Consider the following 14,399-nt stretch of genomic DNA (forward strand, 5'->3'; position numbering starts at 1 on the left):
TTCATGGCAGAAATACACTCGGAGGTTTGCCATTGCCTGACGAGAGGCGACCGCTATTAAAAAAATGTTTTTATTAATTTTGCTTTCACCGAGATTCGAACCAACGACCTCTCTGTGAATTCCAAATGGTAATCACGCACCAACCCATTCGGCTACGGCGTCTGCCAAACGAAAAATAAAGTAACTTTTTTTGAGAAGGCGCCAATTGCAGTACTCAATTCGCCTTGTATAAGAAGAACAAACTTTTGACATAAGCACCCAAGGCGAATTAATCAGCTGTTCTACTGACATCAATTTCTAAAAATATGCCTTATATGTATATATATATTGAATTGAAAATTCAAAATTACAGTCCAGATGGTGCGCGGTGAATTCCGTATAGCGTCCGGCACTCGAAGTGTAACCAACTTCAGACCACTCGGATGCACGGAAGCACTTTGCCCAGAGTAAACGCGATAAAAGAAAATCAGTAATGGATTGCAAACGTAGTAGTGGGATTGCATTATATTTGGCTGGAAAATCACAACCAGCGATTGTTCGTGAGCTCGAGCACCTTAAAGTAAATCAAGTTTTTGTTAATCGCACCATTACTCGTTACAATGTGTGTGGTAGCATCGCGAAAAGTTATGGAGGTGGTCATTTAGGACTGCAACGTCACGCGAAATGGTTCAAATAGTGAAGAAGCGACTTGAGCGAAATCCCCGACGAAGTGCCAATTAAATGGCGAAAGAACTGAAAATATCTGACCATAGCATTCGCCAAATACTGAAAAATGGGATCAAAGTCAAGCCTTACAAGATCGAAAAGGCGCATGATCTTACACCAAAGCAGCAACAAGTCAGACTTGAGAGAGCAAAGGTGTTGCTTCGCTTGGCCGAAAGCGGTCAATTTCTGTGTGCCAAACATTGTGTTTTCTGACGAGAAAATTTTTCAAATTGAGTAATTCTTAAACTCCCAAAACGATAGGGTTTATTTGACCGACCGTTCATACAAGAATTTGAGTCATCGATTGGCCACCAGAAGGCAGCACCCGCCACAGGAAATGGTTTGGGCCATTGTAAACGCAAATGGGCGCTCTCCAATCGTTTTCGTCGAGCCTGGCGTCAAGGGGAATGCGAAATATTATCGGGAAAGTATTCTGGAGTTTGCTTTGAAGCCGTGGGTAGACCCATATATCATATTTCGGTGGCAGATCATCTCACAAAACTCGAGTGAAGCAAGAATGGCTGAAAAATAACGTTTTGAACTTAATAGCGTCCACACAATGGCTCTCAAATTCAGACGCAAATCCGATGGTTTATTCTCTTTAGGCGATTTTGGAGAGCAGAATCCGAGCTAAAAGATTCACCAGTCTCGAGGCGCTGAAAAAAGCCTTTGTCCACGAGTGAGACAAAATACCTGCAAGTCACTTTCGGGCAGCTTGCGATTCGTTTCTGGACCGTCTGAAGGCCATAGTCAAGGCAAAAGGTGTTCATATCGAGCAAAAGTAAATTGGTTCTTAATTTTGTATTATTTTCACAAATTTTTTACTTTGAATTGAATAAAAGTAATTTTCCAAACTACATTGATGGCCTTTTTAATTGGTTACACTTTGAGTGGCGGGCCTTGAACAACCCTGTGTTTTTTTTTTTACTTGACAAAGTTTTAATTTGACATTAAATTCGTGACAGACGTGACAAGTTTGCCTAATTTTCAAATAAATTTAAAACTTATTTGACAGATTTCAAGCGGCATTTTCAAAAAGATGTTCTTATTTTTAGAGAAATTGACAGCTATCAACTATAATATTATATATTTTTTACGGCATATTTTTTACGACATTGAGGGTAACTGCAGAGCCGATAAACTAGCGAGACTCGGCACCAAGTTGACTGATGGGTACATAGATAATGACATAGGCATACCCTTACAAACATCTAAGCTACTTATCCTTGAAGAAATCGTAAGGAAAGCAAACGAAAGATGGCGTAATGAAGCCACCTGCAAAATCGCCCATCAACTGTGACCGACTCTCAATGCTAAACGCACAGAATCTTTGCAAAGCCAAAATAAGCATAGTCTTAGCACACTGATTTCAGTCATAACGGGACATTGTCTAATAGGTAGGCACGCCCAAAGGATGGGTGTGCAAGCACATGACTTCTGTAGAAGTTGTCTTGATGAGGAAAAGGAAGAGACAATCTTACACCTTCTGTTCCATTGTCATGCTCTATTCAGACGAAGATTTGCTATTCTAAGCTTCACCTCACATATTCGGATTTAACTCAATAGAAATGCTAAAATTTGATCTTAAAGTTTTATTAAAATCGAGTTTCAATAAACTAATTTTTCGCATGAAACATAACTCCTCCAATCATGGTATAAATGTAATCATTTTTTTTTTTTTATTTATTTAAAATATATCTATACTTTCATTTTATATATATTTATATTTAGTAAAAAAATATTTATTTTTATATCTTTTTTTTTAATCAAATTACTTTCGTTTCTAATAAAAAAATCTTTCTTCGCTCGTTTCAGGCCCAATTCGTGCTCTGCATTGTGCATACTACCCGCGCCCTCATCAGCTCCCAATGCCAATTCTCGAAATTCATCTCATCCCTGCTGCTGCTGAATGCCTCTATTTTCTTCTGCCTCTTCATGAACTTCTACATGGCCAGCTACAAAAAACTGCAAGACCAAAAAATGAACATTGCCGCCAAGGCGAATGGTGTGACGTCAGCGCAAAATAACTGCGCGTTAGCGTCAAAGAAAATTATGGAAATGAATAACAACACCATGGATACAATGGATGCGATTGGCTTGTTGGCGTTGAAGGAGAAACTGAACTAGACGAAATCGAAATGGAAGAAAGCACACTTTAAGTTGCATCATTGTATATAAATCAACATACAGACATGGGTATATACAATAGACTACCGTTGTATGCAACTGCTTATTGGCCATAAGTAGTAGAAAAGTAAAATTCAATTTTTTTTCATACTATAAAAGCAAAAAAGGGTGAATCAAAGTACATAGAAATGAACGATATTATGCTCGTAATTATTAAAAATGTGTCGCGTCCTTGTGACAGATCATTAGGTGGCAAATATAAAATCTAGCAGTGCTAGTTGAACGTCCTTGCTGCGAAATTCAACTTACTAAACATTTTTAACTATATTTTGACTCAAAAAAAAAAAATAAAAAAAAATAAAAAAAAAAATAAATCTCGCGTACACTTCTGTTAGGTGTTTAGCCGCGCTCCTCCTCATATTTGTGGTGTTCGTCTTGATGTTGTTCCACTCAAAGCTGCTGCTTAAATCTTGATAAAAAAAAATCCTTTTAAAAACTTTTCCATTTTTCGCAGCTTTTCCAGCCCCATATTTTCACATTTTAAAAACTGAAAGATAAAATCAAGTTTATACTTATATATGTACGTATATTTGGATGTATATCTGGATATATGTACATATGTATATCTGATAGCGACAGGCTAATCACCTACCCTGTCAGAAATCAAATAGATTAACGAAACCAATGCAAGACAAGTCTTGTCGAGGGCCTACGCTCTCGAGAAGAGTGAACAAGGAAAAAAAAAATTTGGAAAAATGTGTACAAAAGATTTTATAAAAACGCAGTTCAACAAAAAAAGTGCAATACTTGCCGGCTTTTAGCCTTAAATACCTACAAGGAAACAAGCAAAAATGCCACACTTAAGAAAATCTGAATTTTCGGAAATATGAAAAACTGAAATATGAACTAAACAGGATTATCTTAAGAAAATGCTGTCGAAGTGCCATAGCTTGAGTATTTTGTTTTACTTTCAAGTGATGGATTACACTTCGCCGATATTTTCGTTTAGTTTCAACCAAGGCGCATTCATTAAAGGTGGTAGCGCTAGACCAACAACAATATTTTGTACGTTTGATTGTCAAAGCCAAGTATTGAGAAACTAGAAAACAAATAATGAATTCGTCTTGTTTCATTCTCAGCTGACAGCTGGACACGGAGAAAGAAAAAAAAACAAATCGGCTGATTCGTCGATACCACCTTTAATAGATTCGTTTTGGTTTCAACGATTGATTCCTTTGATTTGCCAATTTCACTTGCCTGTCTGTACGCCTATATGTCTGTATTTTTGTTTTGTTTTTTAATTTTTAGATTTTTTTATTTTTTAATTTTCTACATAGCCAGCTAAGTTACAACTAATAATTGTCTCACGTGTAGTACAATGAAACTTTATTTTTATTTTTATTTTTACTTTTTAATTTAGTTTTACATACAAGCAATTTCCTTAGTAGATGCGAGAGGTGTAGTGCATGAAGTGAATTTGCGAAAAGTCTAAATAGTATAGTAATTTACTAAACCGCATAACAAAGATGTGACTTCAAACTTAATAAACTGCAGCAAGCGCTATTGTTAACGGTGAAAAATACTCAAATTAGTATAACAAAATTTGTACCTAAAAGATGCCTTAGTGAGATCAATGCTTTGCCTGCACATAGTAAAAATGTATGTGTATGTACATATGTGGCAGCATGGCAGCATGCCTAAGATGTTGCCTAGTTTTAGGTGCGCTATTATTTATTGAATTGAAATTTCTATAATTTAGAATTTCTATTGGCATTTAATAGCAAGAGTTTGTTTTTTTTTTGTATTTCATGTACATTTTAGCCATTTGAAGTTTTATTTAACTTAAAAGCGATCTATATTATTTGCCTTTGCCTTAAACCAAAAACCGTTAAATATAATTTTTTTAATAACAACTTGTAAGCACACAAAATACACACATACACACACACACCCTTACACTTTTACACACACATTTTCGCCTCAAAAGCGGAAATTTTGCAAACATTTGCAGAGAATTTGCGAAAATCACAAAATGGGTCAATTTTTACGATCTGCCTTAGCCTTAGCCTTAGCCATTGTTTATAGTTAAATCTATGTATGTATATGTTTTATACATATTTATGTAATAATTATCATAGCAATCGTGTTTGTATGTGAACTACCAAGCTAATAATAACTAATTTTTATTAGTAGCGTAAAACTATGTAGTAAAAAACAAAAAGTTGTGTATTTTATTCTTATTTCGGTTGATAATTAAATTGATTAGAGTGTTGAAGATGAGTTGAGCGTCAATGAGCGATGAGTATGTGAAAGTTGTGGCGATAAGTTGTTGCTCTAAATTATTTGAATTATCGATGTTTTTTTTTATTGTTTTTTGTATGTATGCCTTTTAAAAATATGTAATATTGTTAATAGTACTCGTAGTTGATATTCTTAATTCAAAAAAAGTAAGCAATACTGTTGATTATTTCTTTTTATGTAAATATAAAAATTTTACTATATTTACTTATTTACGAAATGATTACTTTTACGTAAGTGCTTAGTTTATTTCATAAAACTAGTCTTAAACGAAATTACCTATAAATGTATGGATAATTTTGTCTTATCAATTCCATTCTGTACTGTACTTTTTATGGAATAACGAAAATAAAATATGCGAAATATCTTTTATTAAAAACTGCTGTTTATTTTGTTGTATTTGAATAGCTTAAGCTTTTTTGTAAGTATTGCACTTTTTCAAATATATTCATCATCATCTTTTGGCTCTACAGCTTTTTGTGAGCTTTGGCCTGCTGCACGTGGGACCTCCATACGTCTCGAACGCTTGCGACTTTTTTCCAGTTCGTTATCCTAAGTTTCTTGATGCCGTCCTCTAGTTCGTCGGTCCATCTTGTTCTCGGCTTTCCTCTTGCTCTAGTGTTGAACGCTCTGGCTTCTACGATTTTCTTCTGCGCCCTCGTACCGTCCATTCTTGTAATGTGTCCCAGCCCTCTTAACCGCTGCGCTTTGATGAAACGTATAACATTTTCGCTCTTTATCAGTTGATCCTGCTCGTCGTTCCATCTTATCCGCCACTCGCCGTGCTCTTTGATTGCTCCGCAAATTCTTCTCAGTACTTTTCGTTCGAAAGCTTGCAGTTTTGTTTTATCTGCTTCAATTAGCGTCCACGATTCAGCTGCATAGCATAATACTGGTCTAATGATGGTTTTATACAGAGTCAATTTGCATTGTCTGTTTAGTATTTTCGATTTGAAGAGCTTCGTTAACGACGCAAACGATCTGTTCGTTGCTAGAATTCTATCATCGATGGTGTGGATCATTGAATTGTCTCTACTCAGTTTGAAACCTAAAGAGGTAAAGGATTCAACGATTTCAAAAGAAAAATCGCCAATTTTCAGTATGCCTGATGTTGGTTTATTTTGTCTGGACATCATCATATATTTCGTCTTATCTTCGTTGATTTTAATACTACTTTTACTAGCAGCAATTTCAATATCATCGAAGGTTTTGGTTAGGGCGTGAATATTTTTGCTGACAATTGCTATGCCATCTGCGTATGCGAATAATTGGGTAGTTCTGTTTAAAATATGTCCAGTCCTTTTTGCGTCACTTACTTCATCGATGGCACAGCATAGCATAAGGTTGAAGATTGTTGATGAGAGCGTATCCCCTTGTCTTACTCCAGTTTTAATTCTGAAGGGGTCGGATTTTTTATCTTGTATCATTACTTTGGATACAGTTTCTTTCAGAGTCATCATCACTATTCTGGTTAGTTTGTCTGGGATTTTGCATTTATGAAATATTGTGGGGATAGCCCTCCTGTTGATGCTATCGAAAGCTTGCTTGAAATCAACAATCAGCATGTGCAGCCCAATGTGATGCTCAAAACATTTCTCCATGGACTGTTTGAGAGAAAAAATGTGGTCTATTGTTGACCTTCCAGGTCGAAATCCGCATTGATACTCTGGAAGTACTCTTTCCGAGTGGCCTATAAGTCTTTTGTTAACAATTCTTGTGGATGGGGGTTATTGTGCCTCCTTACTACACACATGTATATAAATTTTTGATTTTTAGTTTAATGATCTTAACACGGAAAGGAGTTCTACGCAAAATTGCTGTGGATGGCGTAACCGGAGTTGGATTGATAAGGGCTATTTTTTTTTTTTGAAGCGCGGCAAAAGGTCGCCAACGCTGAAAGGAGTTATACGCAAAAAAACTACAAAGACTCCTTTGTAAAGCTTATCGAAGCCATACAATACACTTATAAACCGTGCTTTTTGGTTTTTAACTACTTTTGAATTAATTTTTTAGAATACCTTTTATATCATTCTTTTCAAGTTTCGATAGGTTATTTTCGTGTATAACTTAAACTAGTCAATTGCGCCGTTTTTATTCCAAATTTACTCCTGCAACACTTTTGTCCATAATTTTTTTTTTTCTTGTTCACTCCTCTCGGGAGCATAGGGCCTCGATAAGACTCTTGCATCATACACGGTTCTGTACTGTTGTTTTTGCACCGTCCCATTTGATGGCGACATCTGGTAGTTCGCGCAACATCGACCTTCTTCGACCGCGACCTCTGCTGCCTTGCGTGTTCCAGTCCAGTGCTTTCTCGTGATGCTATCTGGTGGTTTTCTCTGAGTTATGATGTTAGAGACTAGTCATGTTTCGCTTCCGTACAACAATACGGACTTAACGCATGAGCCGAATATTCGTATTTTAGTAAGCCTGGAGATTTGCGATTTTCCATAATAAACAATGTTTATATTTTCAAAAATGTTTCTCAATTCTAAACTAAAGCAAAAAAAAATTACAGATTTACAAATATTCTTCCAAAGAACGTCTCCTCATACGAGCTTCGTTCATAATCTAGAAGTCTGGCAGCACCAACTTTTCACTAAATTACACAAATTTAACAATAAATTAGTTAAAAACTATAAATCTCCGAAGGGTGTGGTTTTCAATTTTAAGATGGGGATACACTCCTCTATCCCCCTTTACATAATTTTTTTAAGGCGCGCTGCATTATACTAAATATTTCGCCCTCAACCTTCAATAGAAATAAAATTAAACATTAAGAAACAAAAGCAAAAATGTATGATACGAATTGTGACAATTTTTTGTTTACAAATTGCGGTCGCAAAATACCGTGATCTCAATAAATCGTTGATGGTAACGAATATTTCCAGTGCTACAGCATTCAACCGAACCGATGATTCCGATTTCGGTTATATCATCCTTCAAACTTCTACTCCCAGCAAATTTGTTATGATACGATACCACATCGATACTTTTGCTTTTCGATACCGATATTTTGTGCGCGATACTTTTAATGCTATGTTCCCACGGCACGTAATTCGTTCTCCAAGTAATTCACCCCACCTACCTACCTACCTTGTTTCCGCAGCGCATTCATAATTCCTTTTGTTCTCATTTTTTGCTGATATTATTTGTTGAGAATATCGGTGATGGGGGAAAAAAATTTAAAACTAAGATTTTATTTAATTTATTCCTTCCATTTTGCAGAAGTAAGAAAAAGTGCCAGCAAATGGCAACAGGCTGGCGAAAGGGCCCTATTAGAATTATAGGGCAAGAAGTTAAATGAGTTGCGTGGCTGTCGGAAAAACGGCCACATACTATTAGAAATAATATAGGTTTTCGAAAAACTAGAATATAATTTGGTCTCCTTCACAATTCTTGAGGTATTCACACCCACAACCTCCTCAACATAATTTCAATATATTTTTTATGAATTCATAATTAAAATTTAACTCTTTCTGGTTACACTGGTCGACAAAAAATGATTATTTTTCTGATTCAAGCATCGGACCCGGCCTATCTTATAGATTTTTCATCGCTGAATACGAATCTGACCTTAAAAAGTTTCCATCACGTCAAGATTTTGAAAAAAATTAGTTCAAAAAGTCAAAAAAAACGGTTTTTTGACCATTTTTGACCAAATGTAGTGGATGAACCTGAGGTGATGGAAGCTTCTACCTAGCCTTAAACTGAAGCCTGAACCTTCAGTTATAAGATCCAAATCGAAAATACCCTGAATCAATTCTAAATTTTGATGTAGCACAATTTTTTTAACTGCTCGCGCACGATTTTCATAGGTGCAACCATGCAGGCTAGTTAGCCTTATCATAGTGGTGCGCTGACTTGTACCTTTTACCTATCATGTTTTTAGTTATTGGGTTTGCTTAGCACGATTCGGAAGTTGTAATTTCAAAATTGAAAGTGTCGGATTCAAGATGGCGAAAATAAAAATTTAATAAAATCAAATAAAAATTTGATTTTGCAGCTTGTCTTACAATTAAAGGAAAGGCAAAAATTGTATGTAGAATTTCGTTTGTCTAGAAATTTAGTTGTTACAGTTAGAAATATTTCTAGCTTTTAGCTATATTTCTACCAAAGACACATATTTCTAACTGTTACACCTTAATTTCAAGCTAATCGCAATTCAGCTATACGGTTAGCTGGGTCAGCTAAAAATTTCTTTCAATGTTTGGTTTTATGATGCGCTGAAGACAAATATGACATCATAATTTAAAAAGGCAAAACCAATATGGTGATCTAAATTACTTTTTACTTCACGAACATCTATTGAAAGATGAATTTATATAGTTATATTAGACTAATTTTTGACAGTAGTAATAAAGTTTTATAATCTGACATTAGCTGGTGAACCAATATTTTAGTACATAATAAATTTATTAAATTCACGAGAACCAAGTAACTCACTCTGAAGTTTTGATAATTTCAGATCTCTAAATAAATCATTTAGTTTTGACTGATTTATAAGAATTGGTTGATCAGAAATGGTATCAAAACACTCAGAATCGGACATTTCTTCTGGTTCTTTACAACCATCCACTGATTGTAAATAAGTACATTTATCTGTCACTAAATCGTCTTCTTGAGCAAGTTTTGGTAGTTTTGGTACAGGTAAGAGTTCACTGTGATTTTGCGGGTAAGTCACTGAAGATACATTTGGATATTCGATTTTACATTTATTCTTCCCAGAATAACCAGAAGTATTTATACTACAAAAGTAACAATTAGTAAAATGATCTATTGGTTCTTTCCATATCATTGGAGTACCAAAAGACATGGAAGGACGCTGTCCTCGTCTCCATAAAAGCAAATTTGATGTACAATGATTACAGCAAAAGTTTGGAGTCCAACTTTTATCAAAATTTATTATTTTTAAACTAAAATAATATTCATATGACTCTTTAGTAGCAGGAGTTAATGTGCGTCTCTGCTTTCTTGTCATAAACTGTCCACAAATGTAACAGAATAAATTTGGATCCGTTTTACAAACTCTAGGCATAGTAAAATCTGAGGAATCAGTTAAAGTATAAAAACCAAAAAACTTATATATTTGAAAAATATCTGATGTAGGTAAAGGTCAGATTCTAATATTAAGAAATTGAGATGTAGTCCTGAAAAAAACTGATGATAAAGAAACTTCGAAGATATTGATTGACCAATTTATGTTGAAGTGTCAATTAAAAATGAACTTTTTATCACAAAAGATATGTAAAGTGCAGTTCTGATAACATATATATCTAATAATTCCGAATCGTGCTAAGCAAACCCAATAACTAAAAACATGATAGGTAAAAGGTACAAGTCAGCGCACCACTATGATAAGGCTAACTAGCCTGCATGGCTGCACCTATGAAAATCGTGCGCGAGCAGTTAAAAAAATTGTGCTACATCAAAATTTACAATAGATTCAGGGTATTTTCGATTTGGATCTTATAACTGAAGGTTCAGGCTTCAGTTTAAGGCTAGGTAGAAGCTTCCATCACCTCAGGTTCATCCACTACATTTGGTCAAAAATGGTCAAAAACACGTTTTTTGACTTTTTGAACTAATTTTTTTCAAAATCTTGACGTGATGGAAACTTTTTAAGGTCAGATTCGTATTCAGCGATGAAAAATCTATAAGATAGGCCGGGTCCGATGCTTGAATCATTTTCAGTGTCGACCTGTGTTATTATTCAACGTTTGTTATTTTTTTTTTTATAGGAAATACTAGCAAACCCGGCCCCCTTCGCTGGGCACACTAAAATTCTATTCTATTTTGGTTTAGAACAGAAAATATATGATTTTCATATTATTTATTTCTTTACTCTTTATTCAAGCGCTTTGGCATAAACAATATTTTTTGTTTTTCTATTTGTTTTTGAGTAAATATAAAATATAAATTGAAAATCAGGAAGAAAGAAGATTGTTTTTAAATTTCAAATCAACGCATATGAATAACTAAGAAACAATCGTCTTTTTCCTGATCATCCATGAATTTTTCGTTTCAATTTATATGTTTTATTAAGCATTGGAGCTTTTTAACCATTATCCATTTATATTTTCAAAAAAAAAAAACGAAAAAAACTTTTTTTCCACGAACACATAATTTCATTCGGATTTCACATTAAATTCTCAAATTTCGTAAGAAATTATTCACTGTTCCAAAATCCACTCCAAAAAAAATCACAAACAATTTTTACATGTTGCACTTACGTTTTTTCCTTATGGCATCCAAATCAGAAAGAAATATTGACACATTGTAACTCACACTGTCAATTTGACAGTTCAGTTCCGCCCCAAGCGTTAAAAAAGTAAGCGACATTATGGCTGGTTCAAAAGAACGCTGTACCCGTTGCCAGTGCTCCGAATTACAACCAAACTTTACGAAACCCATTTTCAATACCTCCTTAACAATGTGCGTAAGTTTGGTTTAATTCGGTTGAAAGACACGGCGGGTCACGTTTTGGCATATATTTCGTGACCCTAATCATCAATAGGTATGAAAATTACCCCGTATTAAAGCACTTATCAACAGCTTTCATTTGATATCCATATTGTACAAACACATTCTAGGGTCCACTTTTTGGTCTCTATCTCGAGACCCTAGTCACGGAGCGGATGGAAATACTCTGAACTAAGGCATTCACCAACAGCTTCCATTTGATACCCATATCGTACATACACAACCAAAGGTTACCGGGTCCACGTTTTGACCTATATCTCGAGACCCCAGTCACGGAGCGGCATGAAAAATACTCTGAACTTAAGCATTCACCAACAGCTTTCATTTGATACCCATATTGTACATACACGTCCGAAGGTTACCCGGGTCCACGTTTTGACCTATATCTCGAGACCCTATCTACCAGTAGGTATCCAAACTATACGGAAACCATCTTCAATATCTCCTTAACAATGTGTGTAAGTTTGGTTTAATTCGGTTCAAAGACACGGCGGGTCCACGTTTTGGCATATATTTCCAGACCCTAGTCATCAATAGGTATGAAAATTACCCCATATTAAAGCACTTATCAACAGCTTACATTTGATATCCATATTGTACAAACACATTCTAGGGTCCACGTTTTGGTCTCTATCTCGAGACCCTAGTCACGGAGCGGATGGAAATACTCTGAACTAAAGCACTCACCAACAGCTTCCATTTGATACCCATATTGTACATACACATCCGAAGGTTACCCGGGTCCACGTTTTGACCTTTATCTCGAGGACCTATCTACCAATAGGTATCCAAACTATACGGAAACCATCTTCAATACCTCCTTAACAATGTGTGTAAGTTTGGTTTAATTCGGTGCAAAGACACGGCGGGTCCACATTTTGGCATATATTTCCAGACCCTAGTCATCAATAGGTATGAAAATTACCCCATATTAAAGCACTTATCAACAGCTTTCATTTGATGCCCATATTGTACATACACATCCGAAGGTTACCCGGGTCTACGTTTTGACCTATATCTCGAGCCCTATTTCCAAAATAAAATATAATCCATGTTACTCGTGGATGATGTAGCTTTCGAATGGTGAAAGAATTTTTAAAATCAGTCCAGTAGTTGTTGAGCCTATTCATTACAACCAAACAAACAAACAAACAAAGTTTTTCTCTTTATAATATTAGTATAGATAATATAATTTCAAATAATTACATGACAAGAGTAAAACAACTAGAAGCTGAGGCTATCGGCCTATCAACGTCTGCTAATTTTGTTTTGCTTTACACTTTCGTTTAGTTTCGACAGCTAATTTCTTTCATTTTCAACATTTTCTTCAAAAAATCGTGAAGTTATTTTTAATATCTAAAAGTTTAACCTGGAAGATGGTAAGTCCTTTGAAAAGTTCCTACAAATAATTCCAAAACTATTATTTTGTAGTGGAATAATAAGAAATATATTTATGTACTTATCTAAATTATCACAGTAAATTTTTTAAAAATGAATTACACACTCCTAAATAATAGTAAAAATTCCTTAACTTTTCAACTATCTGTAAAACGAATTGCCATGTAGACCGGTGTAATATTTTTTGAAAGCAATAAAAAACAAACAATTATTACCAAAATATTCGAGGTTATAAAGGTTGTTCAGGAACCACTACCTAACATCTGCATCAAGTTTCATTAAATAAATTATTGACGCTTACGCCCTATTTGAACGAGCTTTTTCCACTATTTGTGGTGTGCGTCTTGATGTTGTTCCACAAATAAAGGGACCTTAAGTTGTAAGCCTACTCCGAAGAGCAAATGTTTTTTATGAGGCCTTTTCCATGGTAGAAACACACACGGAAGTTTGCCATTGCCAACTTTTTCTTCATTTTAGCCTTTCACCGAGATTTGAACCTACGTTCTCTCTGAACTCCGAATGGTAGTCACGTAGCAATCCATTCGGCTAAGGCGACCGCCATATACTCTGCCTAAAATTGGCCATGCATCATTCGCGCCTTAGCTTCGTTCTCTCAATAAATACCGCATACTTATTTTTATATCCTTGTTCACTCCGCTCGGAAGTATAGGGCCTCGAAAAGACTTTTCCATCGTACACGGTTCTGTATGTTGTTTTTGCGCCGTTCCATGTGATCTCGACATCTGCTAGTTCGCACAACATCGACCTTCGTCAAGTGATCTTTGGCTGACCGCGACCTCTGCTCCCTGGCGGATTCCAGTCCAGTGCTATTCTCATGATGCTATCTGGTGGTTTTCTAATCGTGCGACATATCTATAGCCACATTCTGCATTTGATTTGCCATAGGATGTGCTCCTCATTCGTTGATCCCCACAGCGCGTGGTTGCTGATGGTATTCGGCCAGAATATTCTACAGATAATGCGGAGGCATTTGTTGACGAAAGATTTTAACCTCTTTTTTCATATTCTTTTTCACTCCGTTAGGGAGCTAATACTTATTCAAGTATATTCTGTCAAAAAAGTTCTGGGAACTGTTCAATAAAACACAAAATAATTGTCATCAAAGCACCTTTTAACGCTTTTGAAAAGATCTTTTTGAGCTCCTTCAGCGAATTCTCCTTAATGACCTCTATCGACTCAAAGCGGTGTCCGCGGAGTGGCAATTTAAGTTTTGGTAAAGGCACAAGGGTCTGAATATGGTGGTTGTTCGATGATATTAGTCGAGTTTTTGGTCAAAAAAGTGTTCACAATATCAGCCTTGTGAGACGGTGCGTTATCATAGTGCAAGATCCATGAGTTTTCTTTCCACAAATTGAGCCGTTTCCTGC

The 14,399-nt window shown here is 35.5% G+C and overlaps 1 protein-coding gene across 1 annotated transcript in view; it reads left to right on the top strand.

The window, feature by feature from the left end:
- Positions 1 to 3,162, top strand: part of LOC129253373 (elongation of very long chain fatty acids protein 7) — a 93,069-nt gene extending 89,907 nt beyond the window's left edge. Inside the window, exon 6 of the mRNA XM_054891729.1 lies at positions 2,521 to 3,162. Within this exon, the coding sequence (XP_054747704.1) occupies positions 2,521 to 2,832 (312 nt within the window). The 3' untranslated portion in view covers positions 2,833 to 3,162. The remainder of the gene's footprint in view (positions 1 to 2,520) is intronic.
- Positions 3,163 to 14,399: the final 11,237 nt, after the last annotated feature.

Source organism: Anastrepha obliqua, chromosome 1 (assembly GCF_027943255.1).
Source record: "Anastrepha obliqua isolate idAnaObli1 chromosome 1, idAnaObli1_1.0, whole genome shotgun sequence".
In the NCBI taxonomy this organism is placed as follows: domain Eukaryota; kingdom Metazoa; phylum Arthropoda; class Insecta; order Diptera; family Tephritidae; genus Anastrepha; species Anastrepha obliqua.